The 24613-nt window shown below is 46.2% G+C and overlaps 1 protein-coding gene across 2 annotated transcripts in view; it reads left to right on the forward strand.

The window, feature by feature from the left end:
• Positions 1–24613, forward strand: part of Snx30 (sorting nexin family member 30) — a 95741-nt gene that overhangs the window by 56196 nt on the left and 14932 nt on the right. For both annotated transcript variants that reach the window (XM_060381151.1, XM_060381150.1), the window contains exons 3-6: positions 1217–1327; positions 13950–14108; positions 19843–20038; positions 21075–21274. In XM_060381151.1, the coding sequence (XP_060237134.1) occupies positions 1217–1327; positions 13950–14108; positions 19843–20038; positions 21075–21274 (666 nt within the window). The remainder of the gene's footprint in view (positions 1–1216; positions 1328–13949; positions 14109–19842; positions 20039–21074; positions 21275–24613) is intronic.

The following is a 24613-nucleotide window of genomic DNA, read 5'->3' on the forward strand; positions in this document are numbered from 1 at the left end:
TATTAAAACGGCTCAGATGGGAAAGCTGTCCTGGGGAGGAGTCAGGCAGGACGCCTGTCTGTCCATTTGAACCTGCATCCATCTCATCCTAAAGGAGGAGAAAACTGCCTGCAGGCTCGCTGGGTCCTGCCCTAGGGTAACTGGGGGAAGAGACTGCCCAAAGTAGCCCTGCTGTGCAAGGCATAGTCACACAGGCCTGAGCTTGTAACTTGATTTTATTAAAGTGATGTAGCTGCGTTTCAGAAAACTTTAAACATTCAGGCTCAGGACAGATTGTTATTATTTTCTGTAGCACACTGGCATTTTTTTTTTCTGGATGATTCCTCATCTAGATCTAGAACGCAGTGTGTTGGACATACCGTGTCCTGGCAGAATACGGCAGATGAAGCAAATGTCTGACTGTTTTGGTTTGTTTGTTTTGTCTCACTGTGTAGCCTTCCTGGCCTGGGACTCACGGTGTAGGCCAGGCTGTCCTTGAACTGAGTTCCTTTGCCTCTGCCGTGAGTGCTGGCCTTGAAGGCGTGCGCCACCACACCTGGCAGCATGCAGAAGCTGCGTGCTAAGCAGCAGTATGTAGCAGGAGATGCAGACGTCATTTCTTTTCAGGGATCTTTGTCAGTTCAGCAGCAGTATCTGAAATTGTATTATTCTGTGGAAAAAAAAAACCTCAACAAACCTCTCAGAAATAAGCCAGAGGAAATGAATTAAATGTTCTAGACAATTCTCAAGAATAGCTGAGTTTCATTTCCTGAGGGTAGGAGAAAGCACACACACACACACACACACACACACACACACACACACACCCCACCACCACCATCACCACCACCACCAATCCAAACCAAAGAGCTGATGTTTCCATATTAGTTCCTATTGATTGATTGAGTGGTTTTTTTGAGACAGGGTTTCTCTGTGTAGCAGCGGCTATCCTGGAAATTGCTCTGTATCCGAAGGCTGGCCTCAGAGATCTGCCCGCCTCTGCCTACTGAGCACTAGGATGAAAGGCGGGAGCCGCTGTGCGGGTAGCGCCTTCTTTGTGGCCTGGTGTGAACCCTGCGTTTGGCTGGGTGCAGGGAAGTGTGTTCTTGCCTTATTCAATTATCCTAAGTGCTTTTCCTTCCTATTTAATTATTCTAAGTGTGCTTTTCCTTCCCTGAGCCCGAGTGCACTCCCACTCACTCACGCGCGTCCCCACTCTCTTCTTTCTCACTTGCAGAGCACGAGGGTGGAGTTTGACCTGCCCGAGTATTCGGTCCGTCGAAGATACCAGGATTTTGACTGGTTGAGGAACAAGCTGGAAGAATCGCAGCCCACTCATCTCATTCCCGTAGGTAGTAAGTCGCTGCGGCTTGGTTCTCGCGTTTCCTGAATTATGGGTGCTGCTCAGTTCTTTGCCTCTGCAATGATGGGTCCACTCTGTATTTTACACTGAACCCGCCCACCAAGAGTATGTGTGACAGTTTCTGCTCTACTAGCTTCTTAAATAAAGGGAGATAGATCTTTACTTTTTTCTTTTTTTCCCATCTTCCTTTCTTTAAAAAAAAAAAAAAAGCTAATTAATGCTTGAGTGTGTGTGCGCGTGCACATACATTGGCAATCAGAGTGCAGCTTTCAGGAGTGGGCTCTTGCTGTCGTGTTGATGTGTGGGTGCTCCTGTTCTCCCAGCTCTTGGCTCATGAGCTTCTGGATGAGTCTCCAGCCTCTGCCTCCCATCTCGATTGTAGAGTGCTGGGATTGCAGACACACACCTCTGCTTCCAGTGTTTCCCATGGCTCCAGAGTGTGGCCTGAGGAGCTTCTTCAGCTAGCTCTTTGTCTGTCTGAGCCGCCTTCCTGGCCTCTGCCTCTGTTTCTCCCAGTCTCTGTCTCTCCTGTGGTACTATGATGCACTCTATGCTGAGCTGTACCCTAACCTTTTACTTTGTTCTCAGACATGTTTTCACTGAGCCTTGAGCTCACTTTGTAGCTGAGTGGGCCTTGAACTTTCAGCCTCCATCAGCCTGTATCTGGGACTGCAGGAATATACCACCAGGCTCAAGTTTCTTTCTTTCTTTTTTTTTTTTTTTTTCTTTTTTTTCTGATACAAGATATCACCTCATTTCCCAAGCTGGCCCAGAACTCACTGTCTAGCCCCTGTTAGACTCAAACCTGTGGCAGTCCTCCTACCTCAGCCCTGTATACAGCTACAGTATCCAGCTCAGATTTTTCACTTTCATTATTACTTTATTTTTCCTTGAAAAGGAGGACACCCCACCTCTTTAAAAGATTGAAGGTTGGTGGCTGGGTGTTCTAACACACACCTACAAGGCTATCTTGGACCACATAATGAATTCCATCCAGTCTCCGCTATAGTATGAGACACTGTCTGGAAAAACAAACAACAACAACAGAGAGATTGAAGCCTGGAAGTGAGTCTCACTGAAGCTGCGTTTCCCCCTTGGCAGACATTCTCCCTGAGGTCTGGCTGCCTACCAGCAGGGTGAAGCTAAGGCTTCAGACTGTGGCTGACGGGGCAGGCACCGGGCACACCACTCCTTCAGGACCACAGCAGTTTATCTAAGTGCAGCAGGAAGACCGCATGCCCATTGGTGTTGATGCAGCGTGATGTGACCGCTTTACAGCTCCGCGCTGGCTTATTTTAACAGTGAGAACTAGAACTCTAAAGACCGCATAGTCAACACATGTATTAGGTAGTTCTCCGAGGCCTTTAAGTTAAGGTAATTACTGTTTGGGCCCACCTTGTCTTTAGGGGCTTTTGGGGGCTCTAGGGAGCAGGGCAGCTTGTGTTAACAAGACCTTGTATGAATGCTGTCCAGCGTTGCTCAGTTGTTTCACATTGCTTCTACGCCTTCCCAACCTTCTTGTCCACCATGCCAGGATGAAGCTGTGCGTGCTCCAAGTACTGGGTGTCTTCAGGGTTTTGAGGAGATCCACGTGGTTAGGACCGGGCTGGATGTGATGGGGTCCTCAGGTTCTGCTTCGCCACCATTAAGTCCTGCCTGCTCTTTTCAACCCTGTAGCTTTGCATTTCTTGCCTTCCAGTCACTTAAGATGCCTGGAGAAGAAGCAGCCATCTTAAAACAGAAGAAGTCCTTAAACTAGGATCCTATTTGGCCACATTGGCAGCTAGTGTTAATTTTTTTGAACATATGCTTTTTATTTCAGGACAGCTTTAGGGTTATTGTGAAAATAGGAGCGCAGGTTCTTCCGCACTCAACAGCTGGTTGCATTCATGACTGACATGCTCCATAAATGTGAGGTGCTTGTCTCACTTAGTTTACCAGTCACTGTCCACATTGTTTAATGAACATTATTTACTCCAATTGCTTTATTTGGAGTTGAGTAGTTTTGCCTAATGTGTGTTTCGATTCCAGGACCCCATCTTATGATCATGCTCCTTGGGCTGTTTTTGCTTGTGAAAGTTTCTCAGCTTTTCGTGGTCTTGATGAGCTTCATAGTTGGGGTTTGCTCATGAGGGGTTTCATGCTTGGGGGACGTTTGCTTGAAGGCGGTTTTGGTTAGACCGTGGAAGTGGAGTAAGGTGTTTCAGAGAAGGAAGCCACATGAAGGAGTGTTGCAGAGACTCTGTGCCTTCTTCCACTCTTTCCCTGTAGTTCAAGCCTCGTGGCAGCTAGTGAGTTGTTGTTCTGTTTTGTTTTCCCTGTGGTTTGGCAATTGAGCCTCAAAGGCTTGAGAGTAATGTCTGCTGGGAATTAGTGCCATGGTCCAGCATCCTTGAGGACCCAGGCCTCCGTCAGCCCTGTCTACACTGCCTGGGTGGCAGCGATGTGCAGGACAGTGCTGCAGAAGCAGCAGAGACCTGTGTTTCTTCACAAGTTCTTGATACTTAGCCGGAGTGGAGAGATTTAATTTAGGAAAGTATTTCTAGTTTAAATAGAGGAGTGACCTTTCGGCTTCCCCCTCCACCCTGAAATCACCTTACGGGAACTCTTAGAGGGTGGGTATCTCTGTATTCAAGCACCAGTTGTGTGTTCTTCGCTAGACTTGGTAGGAGCACAGATAGGGGAGGGATTTTAGGATAGAGACGGCACCTTTGCCCTGGAGAACGTAGTGTCAAATAGCGGCTGAGGCGCGTAGGTCCTCGGTGCGTAGGGCATCAGCCCGCGGGTAAGAGCACGTGTTGCTCCTGCACAGGACCCAGGCTCTCAGCATCTGCGTGGTGGCTCACAACTGTCTGTAACTTGCCACGGACCGGCCCAGTCGGGCTCCCGTCGTCCTCGGGAGAACAAGGCTTTAGACAGGAAGACACGGTTTCGGCGAAGAATTGACAGACAGAGACACCTTGATGGTTTTGACTCTGCTGCAACTTTACTGAAATCAAGCTAGTATTTTTATAATGATTTCACAAAAGGCACCTTAAAATTGGCATACTTCCCAGAACATTCAGACTTTTACCAAGAATACAAAGTTTACATTTTAACTCAAAATGCAGTCAAACATAAAGCAGTACCCACGAATAATCTTGGCTTAAAAACTTTTTGATCAGAGCAAACAAAGGAAAAGAAACCTCAAATATAGTTTCATTATTGCTAACCAATGAAGAGGAAAGTCAGGAGCTAAGTCAGATGCCTGCCAAAGTCCCTCTCTATATCAAAATCTAAGTACACCTTTGTTAACCCTCCTCCCATATGTCCTGCCCAAGATTTATGATCTTCCTTAGGAACAAGGCACTGAAGGGAGGGGGAAACTCCCGCCAGCTGCACCTCTCATTCTATTATTTCTTAAGAAGGAGCCTATTACTATTTTTAATGCCTATTAATACTAAATCTAATTCATTACTTTCCTTAAACTTATTTTTATTAAAGCCTTTAACAATCTACTACTAATAAATTTCTTTATAAAGTTAGTTGTGCTGTTTCAGGTGTCACAGGGAAAGATCAAAGAATTCATTATTCCAGCCCCAGAGCCACAACTGAAGAAGCGTAGAAATCTCAGAACACGTCTCTTTTCCAAGTGGGATGAGTTTGCCAGGGACCTTCCAGGGGGCATTATTTCCGGGGAAATCATATCCCCCGCCCTGTAGCTTATGCTACTATGGCGACACTGGCGTGGGTGTGGCAGTAACTCCAGTTCCAGGGGATGCAACACCCTCTTCTGGTATCCACAGGCACCAGACACACATATGGAACATAGACATACGTGCAGGCAGAACACCCATATGCATAAGTATAAAAAATATCTTAAAAAGAAATCAGACTAAAATCTTAGCAAAAATTGAGAACTAAGAAAATGTATATTATTATTATTATTATTATTATTATTATTATTGTTTTAATGGTTTTTATTTCATGTGTGTTGGTGTTTTGCCTGCATGTATGTTTATATGAGGATCCCAAATCCCCTGGAACTGGAGTTACAGACAGTTGTGAGCTGCCATGTGGGTGCTGGGAATTGAACCCAGATCCTCTAGAAGAGCAGCCTATGCTCCTAACCACTGAGCCATCTTTCCAGCCCTCCAGCATAATTATTGTTTAGATTTTTGCTGTCTCCTTTAAGAAAGGTTTTATTTTATTTTTAATTTTTTTGAGCCAGGATTTAACAGAGCCCTGGCTGTCCTGGACGCGATTTGTAGACCAGGCTGGCCTTGAACTCTTCTGAGTGCTGGGATTAAAGGTGTGTACCACCATGCCTGACCCTATTTTTAAATTTATTAGACTTATTTATTTTATTTTATGTGTGTTTTGCCTGCTTTTATGCATGTGTATCATATGTGTACTTCGTGTTCAAGGAGCTCAGAAGAGAACATTGGCTCTCCAGGAACTGGAGTTAGAGATGGTTGTGACTCACTGAGCAGATCCCAGGAATCAAACCCGTGTCCTCTTCAAGAGCAACCGTGTTCTTAACCACTGAGTCCTTTTATTGTTATTCAAAGTGATTTTATTGCTTGTTCACACAAGAGAACTTATGCCACTAGAGCAGAGGCTGTGGATGACTCATTTCCAATTGGGTGCGAGGACTCGCTTAGTCTTTAGTAACCAGCGAGCCGGCAAGTTCTGCTCTCCAGCAGAACCACGCGGAATTGAACATCCTTTCTGTTTCTCTCAAGATGCTTGAGGACAGCAGCGGCTTTCTTAATGAAATGGTAGAGATCTTCAGGGAGATTGGGGCAAGGCCTTTGGACATAAGGAGTCTCAAGATTTTATTACCAGTAACAAACGGTGATAAAATGCTGAGTGAGCCCCTCGGGATCACACCTATCTGGGAGGGAGTCCGGCCTTTTGTAGCCAGTTTGTAAATCTGTTCCTTCACATTGTCAGATATCAACTTCGGCCACATGGGGACAGTACTCATTTGAAATTCACAGTTCCAAAACCTGAAGTGTACTCAGCTCTATGGTGCAGCCACCAGATCAATGTCAGGACCTTCTATTATCCCAAAGGAAACATCAGAATCCTCACGTGTTGCCATCCTCCCTCCCCAGCCTAGTGGCCTCTCTGCCTCCTAGCTCTATAGGTGTTGTCTTCTGCCTTACACTCTGCGCGTTTCAGGGTTCACTCACAGAGGAGCACCGGTTAGGACTTCCTTCTTACTGTACGGCGAGAGTCTGTGCGAGCATGCCACAGTCTGTCTGTCCACCCTGAATGGAATGTCATTTGTTTTCTCCTTTGGCATAACACTGCTGAGGACATTTGCGTTTAAGTCCTCCTGTGGCTACGTGTTATTGTATTTGGATGCAGTTCTAGGAGTGTAATTACTAAATTATATGTTATTCTGTATATAACCATTTGAGATACTGCCAGGTATTTGACATTCCCTCACACTGTGATGAGTTCCGGTTTCTCCACATCTTTGCCAACGATTATTATCTGTCTTTAATTATAGCTTTCCTAGTGGGTGTAAGGTGGCATCATACTGTGATTTTTTTTTTTTTATTTGCATTTGCCTGACAGCTGAGAGCAGCCTTTGTCCTTGGTGGATATTTGCATGTCGTCTTGGAGAAATGTCTGTTCCTGGAATGTGCATGTGAGTGCCAGTGCCTTTGGAGGCCAGAGTGTGGTTGTCCTGGAGCTGGAGTGATAGGAGTTGTGAGTTGCCACACATGAGTACTAGGAGTCAAACTTGAGCCCTCCTTAAGAGCAGAATATGGTCTTACCCTTGAGCCATCTCTCTAGGCCCCTCTTTGCCCCTTAAAAAAAATTTGTTTTCATTTTGTGGAAAGGAACTTTAGAATCTCTTTGAATGGACTGGGAAAGGGGAGAGTGGTCTCAGGCGTCTGTCAATCTGCGTCTCTCCCCATTTCAGATCAGCTGTGGTTAACATGTTGAGAATGGCTGTGCGTTCTGGTTTGGCTACTTTGGTTAGGAGTCCTTGCTAAGCTCTGGTTGAGTGTTTCCCAGCATGCACAGAGCCCTGTGTTCCCTCTCCAGTTCCCTGTGGGTCGAAGGGCTGGGAGTTACCACTTCACTTGGACTTCACTAAAGCCACAGGAAATTGTAAGCAGCCAAACAGTGCCTCTGGGAAAGCACCTGAGCTTGACTGGCTTCTCCTTAGGAGCTGAAATATACCTGCTTTTCCAGGTATATTTCCAGTCCCTATGACTTCAACCTTGGCCTCCTTTCTTGGTTCTGATGAAAAAAAAAAAAAAAAAACAATTTCTGGCTCTAAGACCTACCCCCTTTTCTTTTGCCTGAGGAGAATCACAAGATGATTTATAAATTGATTGACTTTCCTTTCAGCTCAGTCTTTTCTTCTTTGTCCTCACAAATCCCGGTCTGCTTCCGGTATCCTGTCTGCCCCACTCTACCCCCTTCTGTGGTTCTGGGGGTTTAACAGAGCACCTCACATGTACTGAGCATGTACTTTTCCAACATGGATCTTCATCCTACATCAGGATAGCACACGCATGGTTAGACTTTTCATCACTGACAAATACCTAGAAGAAATAATTTAAAAGGAGGAAGGGTGCATTTTGCCTTGTAGTTTAGCCTTGGTTGTTTGGACCCATTGCTCTGAGGCCAGAGTATCCCAGCGCTGGGGAGATGTGGCTGTTCACCTCATAGCAGCCAGGGAGCAGAGCAGAGGTGGGAAAGGACCAAGGGCCAAGTATAACCCACAGACAGGCCTAGCCAGTGGCCTACTTCCTCCTGCTAGCTGCCACCTCCTAGAATTCTGTCACAGTCCAAATAGCACCGCCACCTGGGACCAGGCCTTTAACACAGGAGGTCAGCTTCAGAACCTGACCGTGCCCTTGGTGATTTCTTTCTTTTTATATTGCTTTGTTCTTCTGGAATACTAGAAAGAAGTAGCCGTATGTGCTGGGGGCTAGAAGTGTGTGGGGTGAGTTCACCATTTGTAAAGACAGTTCAGTCTTTTTATTATGTAATGAACATGCCAGAAAGTCCTGAATGAGACCACTTTTCTACATTGTTTTGTCTCTTTCCAGATATTGTTCATGAGAGAGGCTATTCGTGTACAGCAGTGTATGTCTCTGACTTGAGCACTCCTCTCCCACCCCAGGCAGCCCTCGTTCTTTGCTTTGCCTCTCTGTGTGCTCACTGCCCTCGCCACTGCTCTGCCCACTAGGCTCACTGCACGGAGACAGGTGGACGGTTAGATGAGCAGGCACAGGCTGGGAGATGTTGTGCGTTCATCTGTTGGGAACTTTGGTATGGTGTTTAATTCCGCTTGCACAATGAATGTTTGCTTTTCCCGAAGGACAAAAGATTTATTTGCTATGCAGCCTTCTTTTCATTGGAACTAACGAGAAGAATTTGTATTGCAGTGGCTGTTTTCCCGATTTGAAATGATAAAATGATTGCATTTTCTAGCCAAACCCTCTTTTTTAAATATATATGTACATATATATATATATAATTTATTTAACTTTATTTTATGTGCATTAGTGTGAAGGTGTCAGAGCCCTTGGAATGGGTGTTACAGACAGTTGTGAGCTGCCATGTGGATGCTGGGAATTGAACCCCAGGGCCTTTGGAAGAGCAAACAGTGCTCTTAACCACTGAGCCATCTCTCCAGGCCCCAAACCATTTTTTTTAATGAAATATTTACTTCATTTTTATTTATATGTGTGTGTGTGTGTGTGTGTGTGTGCACATGTTGTATGTACCATTGCGTGTGTGTGCAGATAACCAAGGGGACCAGAAGAGGGCACTGGGTGCCTGGAGCTGGAGCTCCAGGCAGTTATGAGACGCTTGCTGTGGGTGCTGGGAATCCAGTTCTTGTCCTTTGCGAGAGCAGTGAGTGTTATTGACCAGTGAGCCATCTCTAGCCTCTGCTTCCTCTTTTGAGGTACTTTTAGCTTACTCAGTAGAGAAGTTAATAGTAAAATATTGATTGAACTTTCAAGCATTTTGAATTAAACTAGGGTTGACAATTATTCTTGATGGCACGGCTTTTAATCTTGATGCCTCTTTTTTTGGCAATGATTCTTGCCTTCCAGTGAGGTTTTCTATCAAACTGGTAAGGGAAGGAAGAGACAGGTTTGAGTGATGAAGTGGGGGTGCAGTGAACCTTTGTTGAATGTGGGGAAGAGCTTAGACTCTGACAAGAAGTTGGACATTCTGTGGCTAAACAGTTGTGTGTAGATTTCCTACTTAGAAATAGCTTCTCTGTGGCAATGTACAGGAAATATGCTTTTATTTCAGATTACAGACCACATTTAGAAGCTAAAACCATTTGTAACATATACTCCAAACTCTCAAGTGCTGTGTATAATGTCAGTGTTTCAAAATTAAACCGTAGTGTTTCCTATGGATCATTGTAATAATTTGCAAGTAGAAATGTAGATTCTAACCTATATCTGTACAAATACTTAGGGTTGTTTGCTTGTCGTGAGCTCCGGACCTGTTACGTAGCCTGAGCTGGCTAATGAAGCTCAGCATGGTCTCAGGTTGTTCTTGCCCTAGTCTTCCTCTGAATGCTGAGATTACATCTGGGTGTCACCATACCTAAGCTCATTATGACTTTGATTCATTTCCCTAATAATTACAGTGGCATCTTTTCATGTGCTCATTGGCTATTTGTAGGTTGTAGGAGAAATTGCCAACATTATTGCTCCATCACTGAGCTACATCACCAACCTTATTTGTTTATTTTTAAATGCATTTTATAACTGAAACGTTGTTTGTTTTTATTGTATGTAATCATTGTATATGGTACTCTGTAATAAGATAAGGACATTTTCATACAGACACATTCTGTCTGCTGAGCATCTCCACCTCTCTGCCTCCCATTAGCCTGTTTATTCTCCTTTACAGTCTCATGTCTCTCTCTCTCTCTCTCTCTCTCTCTCTCTCTCTCTCTCTCTCACACACACACACACACACACCCATTTATGTATAAAATCTAGATGCCATATACAAGGGAAACACCTGCTTGATTCACTTACTATGGTTAGTTATCTGTAGTGGCTTGTAAATGACACAAGTTTTTTATGGCTGAAGACTTACTGTGTGTCCAGCACATTTTCTTCATCCATTCTTCTGCTGTGTCCCTAGCTTAGCTGTTATGAATAGTTTGTGTGGTTCGTCGGCTTAGAGTCTTTCTGGCAGATACCATGTTGTATAACAGGGTTATTTAGCAGATCTGTTTTCAGGACTTTTTTTTTAAAAACAGATTTTTATGCATGAATTAAACACATTAGTGATTATCTCCGAGTCACCAATAATTCGTCGGTATCCAATTAAGGGAGAAAAATGAAAGCATTTCCCCTTGGTGAACTAAGGGTGATTCCAGATTTGAACTCTCTGCTTTCTGTTCCCTGTGTCTGCTGTCCTCTGTTGTGTGATCTGAATCTGTGCCTGCCTAAAGGCTGTCGTGTGAATATGACCCTGTGTCTGTCAGTTCTCTGCACTGTATGTCTATGCTTAAACAAAGGACTTAACTGAACACCACAGAAAGGGTCACACAGGAAGGAATGGGTTACTTTACAGAACTCTTTAACTTCGTTTACAAGGGATTACATCACAGCCTCAAACTGATTCCAGCTAACTTAGACAGCAAACAGTACTATAAACATTGTTTAGTAACCAATATCCATAAATGTTGCGTTCAGCTTTTATGGTAGATCTTAGAAAGTTGCTTTCTTTTTTTTTTTAATTTTTTTTTTTATATTAATTACAGTTTATTCACTTTGTATCCCAGCTGTAACTGCCTCCTTCATTCCCTTCCAATCCCACTCTCCCTAACTCTCTCATCTTCTCCCATGCCCTTCTCCAAGTCCACTGCTAGGGGAGTTCCTCCTCCCCTTCCATCTGACCTTAGCTTATCAGGTCTCATCAGGACTGGCTGCATTGTTCTCCTCTGTGGCCTGACAAGGCTGCTCCCCGCTCAGGGGGGTCAGTGGTCAAAGAGCCAGCCACTGAGTTCATGTCAGAGACAGTCCCTGTTCCCCTTACTAGGGAACCCACTTGCATGGGCTACATCTGTGCAGGGGTTCTAGGTTATATCTATGAATGTACCTTGGTTGGAGTATCAGTCTCAGAAAAGATCCCTGGGCCCAGATTTTTTTGTTCTGTTGCTCTCCTCATGGAGCTCCTGTCCTCTGCAGGTCTTTCTATCTCCCCTTCTTTCATAAGATTACCTGCACTCTACCTAAAGTTTGGCTATGAGTCTCTTTCAGAGACCCTCTGGGGTAGGCTTCTGTCCTGTTTACTGTTTATTCCTTCTTCCAATGTCTGTTTGTCTTTCTGAGTGAGGATTGATTATCTTACCCAGGGTCCTCCTTCTTGCTTAACTTCTTTAGGCATACAGATTTTAGTATGTTTATCCTCTATTATATTTCTAATATCCACTTGTACAACCATTCTGGAAATCAATATGGTGTTTTCTCAGACAATTAGAAATAGCGCTTCCTCAAGATCCAGCTATACCACTACTAGGCATATATCCAACAACAAGGACATTTGCTCAACCATGTTGGTAGCAGCTTTATTCGTAATAGCCAGCACCTGGAAACAACCCAGATGTCCCTCAATAAGGAATGGATACAGAAATTGTACATTTACCCAATGGAATACTACTCAGTAATTAAAAACAAGGCAAATGGTGGGATCTAGAAGAGATCATCCTGAATGAGGTATCCCAGAAGCAGAAAGACACACATGGTATATACTCGCTTATAAGTGGATACTAGACATGTAATATAGAAAGTTGCTTTCAATCTCTGTATTTGCTGCTTTCTTCAAATGATAAAGATGCATTGTTCTGGGTCAGGGACACGGAGGGGTACATATTTAAGATTACAGCTGTGTATTAGTTTAGATTGTAAAAGTTGATTACGTGAAACACCAAGGCAAGTAAGGATGATTGTTACTTGTTTTCTTGAAGGCAGACGAAACAGTGAGTACACAGTAACCGAGCAGTCAAGACTCAAGGAACCTCAAGGTGCATTGTTAATTCTCGCAGTGTCCAGCGAAAGGTTTCAGTCTCATAAAATACAAGGCATATTTTTGGGATATTGCATTGCCACAGTTTCATTTGTTTTTTGTTTTGTTTAGTTTTTGAGACAGCCTTACCCTGCAACCTTGGCTGGCCTGGAATCCAGAGATCTGACTCCTGGAGTGCCGGGATTATAGGCACGTGCTTTCAAGGGAAGCCAGTTTTTAGTTTACTGAAGAAGCTCCCACTGGTTTCCATAGTGACATAGCTGGTTTACATGCCTATGGCAGAAGACAGATAAGGATTCCTCTTGTCTACATCCATCCCAACTTTTTTTTTTGTCAGAACCAGGGATTTTAAAATTGTGCATAGCAGTCAATTTTCCCTGTGGAATGAATAAGAAAAACACCGTTAAGCACACGTTTGAGCAAGACAACAAGGAAATAAGTCAAAGCTCAAAGTCCCTGGGTGAGAAGATAGTTTAAATTGTTCAGCTCTATCGGCTCAGAGATTTATGCTAAAGAAATTTGATTGAATGAGAGAAGTAAATAAAGTTACATTTTGATTCCAAACCTAAAAGGAAAATGAAGACCATCTTCAGATGTGAGTGTGCCCACTTCCTGTTCTTCATTCACCGTGCTCTTGCGCCCTTTGTACCGGGAACAGTCTTACTCTAGTTTAATCAATTTTTGTGTGCTTAATATTGTCACCCCCTTCCTCAGTGTGTCTGTGTATGTAAGTGCACACACGTGTAGATAGTATAGTACATCTCTTGGCATATGCGTATAGAGCTCAGCCCTGCTGTTGTTCTGTAGCATTTTCTACCGGTGTCTTCTCTTCTCTTCTCTTTCCTTTCCTTTTCCTTAGGGGCAGGGTCATGGAGTCTTTCACAGGCCAGGAGCTCGATGAGTAGGCCAGGCTGGCTGCCCAGCGAGTGCACACTCTACAGCTGGCTCTGGTTTTAAACATGGGCGCCGGGGCTTGAACTCAGATCCCAGGCTTGCACAGCAGGCCCGTGACCAACGGAGCTGTCTCGCCAGCCGTGGCCTTCTTTTCTCCTACGCTGTCTTCACTCTCTTGTGTCACCTGTGCACACGTCAGGACAGCACAGCCACATTTGCCGAGCAGCTCTTGATAGCCCAGTGTCTCAGGGCCACGCCACAGTGTCTTGTCCTCCGAACGTGAAACTGACAGGGCAGCTGCGGTTTGCTGGAGCTGCATGTCCCAAGAATCTTCACTGATGATAACATGATCTAATAGGTTAAGAAATATCAGCCCTGGACCCAAAATGTAGGTCACTTGGTAATGTGCCTACCATAAAATGACTTGGTGAAATATGCCTGGAGTCTCGGTATGAGGGTGGAGGCAGGAGCCCCAAGTTCACAGTCCTCTTCAGGTACAAAGTGAGTTTGAGACTAGCCGGAACTACATGAGATCCTGACTCAAAAAGGAAAAAAAAAAAGGACAGACAGACAAAACCCAACCGAACAGCACCCCAACGCTGTTCTTGGACAGATGGGCAGGAAAGATTTGCTAGGCTGGTGAGTTTTTCTCACACTATCTTCATTGCTCTGTTTTTCCCCTGTTTTATAGCCACTTCCTGAGAAGTTTGTGGTGAAAGGTGTGGTGGATCGATTTTCAGAAGAGTTTGTGGAGACCAGAAGAAAAGCTCTGGATAAATTCCTAAAGAGGATTACGGATCACCCCGTGCTCTCCTTTAACGAGCACTTCACTGTATTCCTCACGGCCAAGGTACAGGCAGGCTTGTGTGTGTGTGTGTGTGTGTGTGTGTGTGTGTAACCGTCACTCTTGGGCTCCTTCTCAGGCACTGCTTTGCTCTTTCTAGAGCCACTTCCCTGAGGCTCTGAGGTGGGCATGATAAAGGCCCTCTACTTTCTTGGTGACCATTGTATTGGCACGGTTTTAAAATCCAGCAGAACAGGCCGCCCCTTTCACAGTAGCAATGAAAGTCAGTATCTCATTTTCCAAAGGCAGAAGTGTCCATTAAGCACTTCTTGGTGGTGTTAGTAAGTGAGGCTTACCAGCAATAGGCACAAAAGAAAAAGAAGACTGAGCCTTTGACAAGAGTTCTTCAGGGCTGGAAAGATGGTTTAGTGGGCCAAGAGTTTGCCACAAAAGCCCAAGGACCGGAGTTCTCTCTAGGACCGGAGTTCTCTCTAGGACCTATGTGAAGGTGGAAAGACCCAGTTCCACAGGGTTGTCCTCTGATCTTCACATGCTACCCACACACCAGAGTGCACACACACACACACACACACACACACACACACACAAATGCATTACAAGAGTATTTTCCATAAGAACCTGTTGGAGGCACAAAGGTCCTTGGGTCCACAGAACCCTAGGAAACCAGGAATGTTAAACACACAGAGGCCTCTTCTCAAGGGAGGAACTACCTAGTTTTCATCCAGAAGTGGATATTGTTAAGGTTCTGGTAGAGGTAGACCTCACCCAAATCTCCTAAAAATGTTTATCCCAGACTTTTCCCCACCCACACTGTTATCTTTAGCTCCCAGCCAATAGAACCCTTTCTTAGGGGAGATGTCACATGTACTTTATGGCCTCTATGCCATCTTGGTCAGAGACCATACCAGACTCTAGACCTTTTAACTCTGGAACCCACCCTCATGGCCACTTGTGCTTTGTAAAGGCGTTTCTGTGTAGTCACGTCTTAATGGGATGAGAATGGAATGGGAATGATTGTTTCCTGGAAACTTTTCCCCAAATTGTGCTGTTTTCAAAATGCTGACAATGAACCGCCTGGCATCAGACTCCCCGAGACTGATCCAGGTTGATGAAGTCAATCTGAGCAGAGTTTTCATTCTTACCTCTTCACTGTTTGCTTCCCTGCCTGGACGCCTGCAGAGCCCCCATCAAGAACCCTGTAAGTAACTGTAGCTTCATTTTTCAGACAAGGAGACTGAGGTTCAGAGAGATTGAACTAGTTCAGCCGACATCACTAGGACTTAGGTTCTGTGGCTTATGGCCTAACCCTCCATCTATGTCACAGGGCCTGGCTTGCCAACATCTGTTCCTCTTAGGTGTGTTTTCTCGTCATTTGTCAGAAAAATAGTTGGCTTCCAGTGTGCTACCAGAGACCGTTCAAGCTCAAGTTGGTTGTTCACTGGCTTTGTTCACTTGCTGCAGGCGGAACTGGCCTTAAAGCCTTAAAGCCTTAAAGCTGTGCGGAAGAGGGTCACATTATCAGACCCTGAGGGAGCCTAGCTTCTCCCTAGCCAACCCGTCTAGCTTCTGATTCCTGCATTCAAGCCGTGTATAATCTGTTCTAAGGACGAGGGCATTGAAGTCTGGGTCCATTCGTTGTAGTTGTTCACATTCCAAGAAGACAGAGACATGTGACAGATGGCTTCTGACATCAAAGGCTCCCAGGAGATCTGCTCTCCACTCAGACTGTCTTGGCGAAGTCCTTCAGGTTTTTGTTTACCTGCAGTTGATGACAGCCTGTGCACCAGCCCCTCTACAGGCTCAGCCTGTTTACATGGAAGCCGTTCTCAGAATGCTGATGCTTAGGTGTGGTTCTCCCAGGTTCTTCTTTTCCCAAATGGCAAGCCAGCTCCAACCCTAGGTTGTCCTCACCACTGAGTGAAACAGAAGAGGGTTGTGGCTTGGATTCCTGGTCATTAGGAATCTGCATGAAGAATGAGTGGGAGTAGTGAGTGTCTCAGAGAGAAATGAATCGAGAACTCTGGGCTAACCAGTATGACAGAGATTTTTTAAAGATGTATGATAAGGTCCTTCAGTATCTCTATCAAAACTCATTCCCCATGAGGGAATGCAGGAGAGCAGCCCTTAAACAACAGGCTCTCCCGGGGCTTGGGGAGATGCACACTTTTAATTCCAGGCTGTCCTCAGCTACTGGAGGCCAGCCTACGGAGCCCCTATCTGAAACAGAGAACAAAGCCAAAAACAAAACAAATGAAGTCCTGTTTTAGTATCACTTGCTAAACTGAACTCACCAAGTAGCCCATCTTTTCTTTAAAAAAAAGATAAACTATCTGTGACGTGAAACTTCTTGTCTTAGCCATGTCTAGGTGCACAGGTCCCTGATGTTAAGTACACTCCCACTGCTGAGCAGCCATTCTCCAGAACTTCTGCAACAGTCCAGTCTCACAGACCTGAACCTCTGTACCCATGACAACAGCTCTGTCTCCTCATCCAGCTCTTCTATTTTCCTTTAACACACTGTTGTGTGAACTGCCCTGAGGTGATATCAACAGACATTTATTATTCCTCAAGATAGGGCACCAATGACAGACCGACGTAATGACTACTCCAGAGCCAAGCCACTGAGTTTATTGGGGCTTATTTACAGCGCCCAGGGAAGGGGTTACTTACAGGAGTATGTATGACTAAAACATCCACAAAGCAAAACAGCCTCACCCCACATAGGTGACGGCTTCCCTGTAGCTGCAGAGATGAGTACTCTCTTCTGTTAACTTCTGTGTCCTACAGAAGAGTACCCGACAACAAAGGATGGTTCTGTGTGGTGTCAGGCAGGCCTAGCAAGGAGTGGCTGGAGTCTCGGGTCGGGGTGGGATGGTCTTCCTTCTGTGGGTAGCAACAGGCCTGATCTTGATCAAGGGCCCTTGGGTGGTCACAGCTTGATTGAGGTGCTAAGCTGGGAAGGCAGTGTTTTACAGCATGTGGTATGCCCGGTTCTTAGATGGACCACTTACGTGCAGCATTTGCAGAGACGGCCTTGGTGATGACATGTCCTCTCCAGATTAGACATCTCCCCAAGGAGCTGCCAGTGATGCTGGGAGAGTGTGAGGAAGCTCAGAGCACTGTGTTCAGATCTCTGTGGTCATCTGTGGTAGAACAGATGCATCGGTGGGTAGGTGTCAGCCATAATTCCAGCTGCTTGTTACTTGACTGACCCCGGGTGCATGTCTTAGAATCGGGGAGTATGAAGTTGAATGAGCCAGTTGAGTCTAGTCTCCAAAATATATCACCTGTGGGAGGAAATCCAGGAACCGAGCAACAGGGAGGCTGTGACAGCACTGAAGAGGCATGGTGCCTTTGGAGATGTTTCCTGTCTGGAGGGCAAGAAGGGCAGTGGAGGCTTTAGAATATTCTCCCAGCTGTCTGACATGGAAAGGACGTGAGGTGGAGAGGGGATGGAGGGGATTGCTCTTCTCCAGAGGGCATGGGCAGCTCTTCATCCATCAGTTCTCATTCTTTACCGGGACAGCCTTGCTCCGTGTCCTGCTTTGTGAACTGAGGGTGAACGTTCTGCATGGTGCTGTGCATATGAGCAACAGAGCCCAGCGCCCTCTATGGACCCGTATTTGAAGGTGGGCACAGGACAGCCTAAAGATACAGTTTAGTGGTGGGGACCAGCTTGTTTCTCTGCTGGGCTCTACACGCTTTTGGTGTGTTGCTGTTTTGAGATAGGGCTGTGGTGGTTGGAGTTAGAAGACGGCCCCCACCTTTGGAATGCTTAGTCATCAAAGAGTGGTACTGTTTGAAATGGATTGGGAGGTGTGGCCTTGCTGAAGTGTGTGAATTGGCACGGGCCCAGTGTCCCTCAGCCTGCTTGTCCCTCGACCCCTACCAGTGGATCGTGATCTCCCTTGCCCCTCTTCTCCTCCCTCCCCTTCGCCCCCTCCTTCTCTCACTGTGCCCATGGATTAGGGTGTAGCTGTCAGCTCCTTCTGCAGCACCATGCTTGTCACTGTGCTCCTGCTGTGATGATAATGGTCTACACAGCAGAGAGTGCAAGCAAGCCCCAGTTAAATCCTTAACTAAAAGCACATCACTGGAGGCTATGAGGAGTCGGCCTCTTATTTAAAAAAAAAAAAAAAAAAAAAAAAAAGCTGCCTTGGTCCTGGTTTCTCTTCACAGCAATAGAAAGGAGACCAGTGACAAGGATAGGCCTAACTCTGTGGCCCACATTGCTCACCCCTCCCCCATAGGCATGCACCACCAGCTCGGCTCTGAGAGCTTTTTTGTTTGTTTGGTTTGAGGGACAGGGTCTTACTGTGTAGACCAGGCTGGCCTCGCCTCCCAGAGATCCACTGCCTCTGCCTCCTAAGCGCTGGGACCAAAGGCCTTCACCACCATGCTGCATGCGCTATCTTCTAAATTTTTAAAGGTCCAACCTACTTCTTACTTTTGCCTCGACCCACAGGAATTTCGGAATTTAAAATGTGTTTACAGTGTTGGTAGCTCAGTGAGCTCTCTGGCAGTGCTTCTGTTGTTTCTTCTCCGCACCCTCTCCGCACCCTCCTTAGCAGATGGCTGTAGCAGGCATTTGAGTGAGTGAATGGAATGAATCTCGGGCATTTAATTTTGTCCTAATGACAGCATGGGGTTTTGTTGTTTGTTTAATGTATATACTCTTCTGCTTGCACACCAGAAGAGGGCACCAGATTTCATTATAGATGGATGTGAGCCACCATGTGGTTGCTGGGAATTGAACTCAGGACCTTTGAAAGAGCAGCCAATGCTTTTAACCTCTGAGCCACCCTTGTAGCCCAGCATGGGGGTATTTTTGCCAGAGGCTTTAAACATTTTGTTAGAAAGAATATTGTATTTAAAGATAGGGAGTAGATCTGACTAGAGCAGTCTTAGCTTTCCTGATGCTGTGGCCCTCAAACACAGTTCCTCATCTTCTGATGACCCACTGCCAAAACGTTACTTTCATTGTTACTTTATAACTATAATTTTGCTACCGTTATGAATTGTAATGTAAATATCTGATATGCAGGATATCTGATGTGCTACCTCTGTGAAAGGGTCATTTGACCCCTACAAGGGGTTGTGACCCACAGGTTGAGAATTACTGGACTAGAGGGTCTAGGACCCAGCCATGTTGGCAGGGAACATGAGCACATGATTGTGATTCTGGGGTGAGGGGAGTGGGGGGGTCCCTGTTGTAGAGTGCTCTCCTCCAAGCATAGCAGCCACCATCTTGTCAGAGCAGCTCTGACTTTTTGTAAGAGACTGTCAAGAGTAGGGTCTGGTGACTACTGATGTTCCTTCCGTCGAAGGATAGGGGTGTGTGTGTGTGTGTGTGTGTCTGTGTGTGTGTGTGTCTGTGTTGGAGACTTCACTGGACTTTCACTTGATCTCGGCCACTCCCCCGGTTACCTCACAGCTATATATAACTCCTCCTGGTTGCATACGGGCCTCATGGTCTTGGGAGATGCTAGTGTGTAGACCCTGGATGTTGCAGCTTTGGGAAGTCTCGTCCATGCTTGGGTGAGACTTTCTTATGGCTCCTCAATTTGGACTTTGGACATAGACTTTGGTTTTCCCTATTAGGGTGGATGATGTTTGTTCGGCTTTCCCAAAGACTGAGTTCCCACAGTGGGGCTGTAGTGTGTATGTGGTCCTGCCAGCTCCTGCTCTTTACTTCCTCCATTGCCAATGAGCCACTGCCTTTGGGAGCTGGTTTCCCCAGCCCTGCGGTGTGACTGAGTGGTTCCGTTGTTGTCCACAGGACTTGAATGCCTACAAGAAGCAGGGGATAGCGCTGCTGACCCGGGTGGGTGAGTCAGTCAAGCACGTCACTGGAGGCTATAAGCTGAGGAGCCGGCCTCTGGAGTTCGCAGCCATCGGCGACTACCTGGACACTTTTGCACTCAAACTGGGAACCATCGATCGGATAGCCCAGCGGATCATCAAAGAAGAAATAGGTGAGCTCTCTGTTGAGACTGATGGTGCCCAGAAGGGCAGGAATGGCATGTCTAAGATGCTAGGCTGAGGCAACCTGCAGAAATGCTACAGTGACAGAACCCGGCCTTTTTCTACTTAAAAACCAAATACAAAGAGGGGGGAGCTGGTCGTGACTAGAATGGACTTTTGCACTCAGTCCTTTGTCTTGCACTCAGCATGGCGCTTGCTTTTCCCACATCCTCCAACCTCAAGGCTGATGAGTACAGAAATAAACTTAGCGGAGAGATGGCTCAGAAGAAGAGTGTGGCATCCGTGTTTGCCAAAGTTATGACCCAGTGAGCTTTGAACTTACGTCTGCTCCTCCCTGCCCTGCGTCACTTTACTTCACATTCTTCACATCCTGTCCTTCACACCTGAGGCTGTCCTTCCTCGTCAGCACCACTGCCTGTCTATCCCTCTCCTGTCACAGTCACCTGATTAACCTCATCTCAGAAACACAGCTGTAGGCCGGACACACCTGAGTGCTGGCGGTAGTCATGCGGAGACGTGAAACACGTCACACAGGCCTCAGTCACTGCCGTTCCCTGACAGCAGCGGCCATGGTGGCCTGTCAAAGTGCTCTTGAAGAGCCTGCATTCAGTTCCGGGCACCTGTGTGGTGGCTCGCAGCCATCTGTAACTCCATTTCCGGGGCATCTGAGGCCCTCTGAGCCTATATGGCGTCTCCCCCCGTGGCTTTGGAAAATGTTCTCGCAGCCTGAATAGAGAGCTCACAGTTTTTGAAGACGCTCCCTGGATCTGGCTCTCAACCGCCTTTCCCCATAAAGTTTTATTGACAAGAATCCTGGGTGTCTGTATGTTAGTAGTGACTTACGCTGGCATTCTAAACGCCAGAGTTAAGTAAAAAAGGAAGTCAGGACTGTCTTGCCCTTACAGGAGAGTGTGCCCGGGAGAGAGCACGGCCGAGGCTGTGCCTCCTGGTGTAGGTCTTGGCTGTGGGTCCTGCATCAGTCGAAGCAGTGCGCGCTCTGACCCCAGTTGGCCTCTCTTCCTGTAGAGTACCTGGTGGAGCTGAGGGAGTATGGGCCTGTGTACTCCACCTGGAGCGCGCTGGAAGGCGAGCTGGCAGAGCCCCTGGAGGGCGTGTCAGCCTGCATTGGGAACTGCTCCACAGCCTTGGAAGAGCTGACAGACGACGTAACAGACGAGTTTCTGCCTGTGCTCAGGGAATACATTCTGTACTCTGACTCCATGAAGGTAAGCTGGGCGCTTTCATCGCACACTCATCAAAAGCTATAAATTACTGCTCGTTTGCATGTGGTGCACACTCCTTCTTTGCAGTTGGGAAGACTGACACCAAGAACATATAAATACAACATATGGTGACGAGAGGGTGTGAATTAAGTGGGAGAAAAGGTTGGAAGACATTTACAACAGTGATCTTATCTGAGGAAATAAAATAGCTACTGAACAGGCATGGGAGCTTTACAGAAGGATGGTTAGGTAACTTTGAGAATTAAAAATGTGATTTCTTAGGGCTGGCAAGATGGCTTAGTGGTTCAGAGCACTGGCAACTCTTCCAGAGGACATAGGAACTGGGGTTCAATTCCCAGCACTGACATGGCGGCTCTCAGCTGTTTCTGGATCCAATCCTAGGGGTCCTTTTTCCAGCCTCCACAGGCAACAGGCACTTAGGTGGTGCACAGACATACAAGCAGGCAAAGCACCCATAGACCTAAAAATTAGTGAGTTAAAAAAGCACACGATCTGTTAAATAAAATTGGTAAAGTTGGAAAACATGGTTGAGGAAATCTTAGAAAGTAAGACCAAAAACAGCAGTTGGAAGGTCAAAAACCACTAAATATACCAAAACTGTGGTGGAAGGGTGAGGGACACTAACAGCACTGAGCTCAAGGTCCCGAATCTGAATTCCTGACTGAGGGGACAGGAATAACCAAGGGAAAAGGTAATATAAGAACCTAAAAGGAGAAAGAGGTACTATATAAAGGTTTAAGAGTGAAAACGGCTTTGTTCTAGTGGCAGCAGGTGAGAAGAAACAGAGCTGTGAGGACAGATCTGCGCTCTCTATACAGCGTAAGGATGGCCGTGTTCTCATGCCCCACGAGGCGGCTCAGACACTGGCAGAGAGCGTAGCTTCTGGGGACTCCTGGGCTGGGGCACCAGTTCCAGTGTGAACACATGAGTTGTGTTCCTCCAAGCAGCCGCCTTCCAGTAGCCAACGGTGGCCCTGAACTCTTGATCCTTTCACTTAAAGAGAAATACTGAGGGCTGGAGAGATGGCTCAGAGGTTAAGAGCACTGTCCTGAGTTCAATTCCCAGCAAGCACATGGTGGCTGACAACCATCTATAGGGAGATTTGGTGCGTTCGCTTGATATGCAGGCAGAATGCTATGTAAGTTATATATAAATATAAATAAATAAATATATATATATATATGCCAAAACCCCAAAACTTCTGGCCCCAAACCTGCAGGATATTTTCATCTTTGCTTTTTAATATAGATAGAGCTAGGAGGGAGGTGGAGGGGAGAACTTAGATGGAGGGGAAGAACTTTTAATTGTGTGGCTGAAGCAAGTATAGGAAGGTATCCCAAATTATTTTAAGTGAGCCAAAGCGTTTTTTCACTTTGCTTGCAAGGTTAGCAGTGCTGGTAGCTTTCGTAAACAAAGAATAACCTTTACAAGCCCGCAGTTTGTTCGGATGTGGCTCTTCCACAGCCTTCACTGGGTGCCCCCAGCCTTGCTCAGACAGAAGACAGCACGCGCGTTTTAGGGTACTGTTGTACCCTTTTTCCTATTCTAGCATGTGGCAAATCTGTTAATACTCAGTATCGTTTGTGCTTAGAGCAGGATCTTAAGTTGCCGTTTAGCAAAGATTGATCTGGTGTCTCAACTAAAACATGGACGGCACTGTGAGACAGGGTTGCCAGAGCAACTGAAGTCACTTGGCAAAGTAGTGTTTGTTCCCTTTACTTCAGCCCATGGGTGAGCACTGAACTGAGTCTTTGAGCATTGATCCCCAGAATACTGCAGTCAGGTTAGTGGGGCAGGAAGGCAGGTCGGCTGCAGTGTGGTGGGGAAGGATGGTGAAGAAGAGGTGATGACCAGCAGCCTCAAGCTCAGGCCCTGACCCAGTGTCAGCTGAGGTAGAAGAGGAGACGGCTCAGGGGCATGCAGGGTGACTCGACAGCAAATCTAGAGTTGCACTTAAGGTTGTTGGGGTCCAAGGGGCTTGGATGAGATTTTTCAGACAGTGACGCATATCTTCATTGGTTCTTTTGCTTTTGAATATTCATGCTCCCTAAAAATCCATTTCCATATTTTTCTTCCCCAAGAGAGTCCCGTGGTTCTCTTTCTGATATTGTATCTTATTTGAGAAAAGGTCTCTCTAGGCAGCCCTGGCTGTCCTGAAACTCGCTAGACAGACAGGCTGGCAGTAAATTCGCAGAGGTCCCCCTGTCTCTGCCTCCTGAGTGTTGGGATTAAAGGTGAGCCGCCATGCCTGGCAACCTTTCTGGTGTTGTATATTTGTGTGAGAGACTTTGTTCTTTGTTGGGAAAGTAGAAATCAAGAGAGTTTACTGGAGGCTGGGTGTGATCCTTCCCTCCACACGCTGGGGCGGGGGTAGGGCTAAGCAGGCCTGCTGGCTTGCCTTTCATGGTAGGTGTTGGCACTAGCTCAGTGAACCCACAGAAGTCTTTAGGAAGCCTCGTGGCAACTGCCGGAGCCCTCTTCTCTTCCCACGGTTTGTGAGCTCACGGAGGGAGACAGGGCTTGAGCTCAGGAGAGATGTGTTCTGATATCTGGTGCAAACTCACGATTGTGTATTTTCTTGGAATAAATCCAGTGTTGATGTTGAAAGTCCACAGAATATGTCTGCGATTCCTCCAGGTAGTTTCATCATTGTAGGTGAAAGGCTGTGTGCCACAAGTGTGTCATGAGCGACAGTTATAAGTCTCTTCATGGATGCTGTTAGTTCATTGTAAATATTGTGGATGGCAGGTATTGTGTTTGTATTGTTTAATAATTCTTTTGTATAAAACTTCAAATATGTCCAGAAGTGGGTGAGGTTAGCAGAAGCAGGAGGCTTGTTGATGGTTGTCAGTGCAAAAAATTATAAACTCCAGGTTCTGTGAGAGGCCTGTCTCAGAAGAGTAAGTGGGGACTAAGAGAGAGAGCCACCCAGTGCCTCTTCTGGGCTCTTTCTGCATGAACGGGTATGGAATACACTACATACAGACACACAGGCACATACACAAACACACGGGGGGAGAGGAAAGGGGAGAGGAAGAGTCAGAGACCAATGAAGAGAAACAGAATTTAGAAAACCAGTTTCTTACTATGGTCACATCTAGTAATGGTCACATTGTCTCAGTTTTTACAGTCCTTCTCCCCAAAGCCATCAGAATCCATATATTCACTGATAGGTTTCTTAAATATATTAAAATCTCTTCCCATTTTAAATTTTTCCTCTCAATTTTCTTGTTAATAGTGAGTGCTAAGCAGAGTCATTAGCCTTCTCTCCATCTGTCCAGAAGGCTAGAGACGGTCCAGATTATCAGGACCAGTAGTCGT

This window comes from Meriones unguiculatus, chromosome 3, assembly GCF_030254825.1.
Source record: "Meriones unguiculatus strain TT.TT164.6M chromosome 3, Bangor_MerUng_6.1, whole genome shotgun sequence".
Lineage (NCBI taxonomy): Eukaryota > Metazoa > Chordata > Mammalia > Rodentia > Muridae > Meriones > Meriones unguiculatus.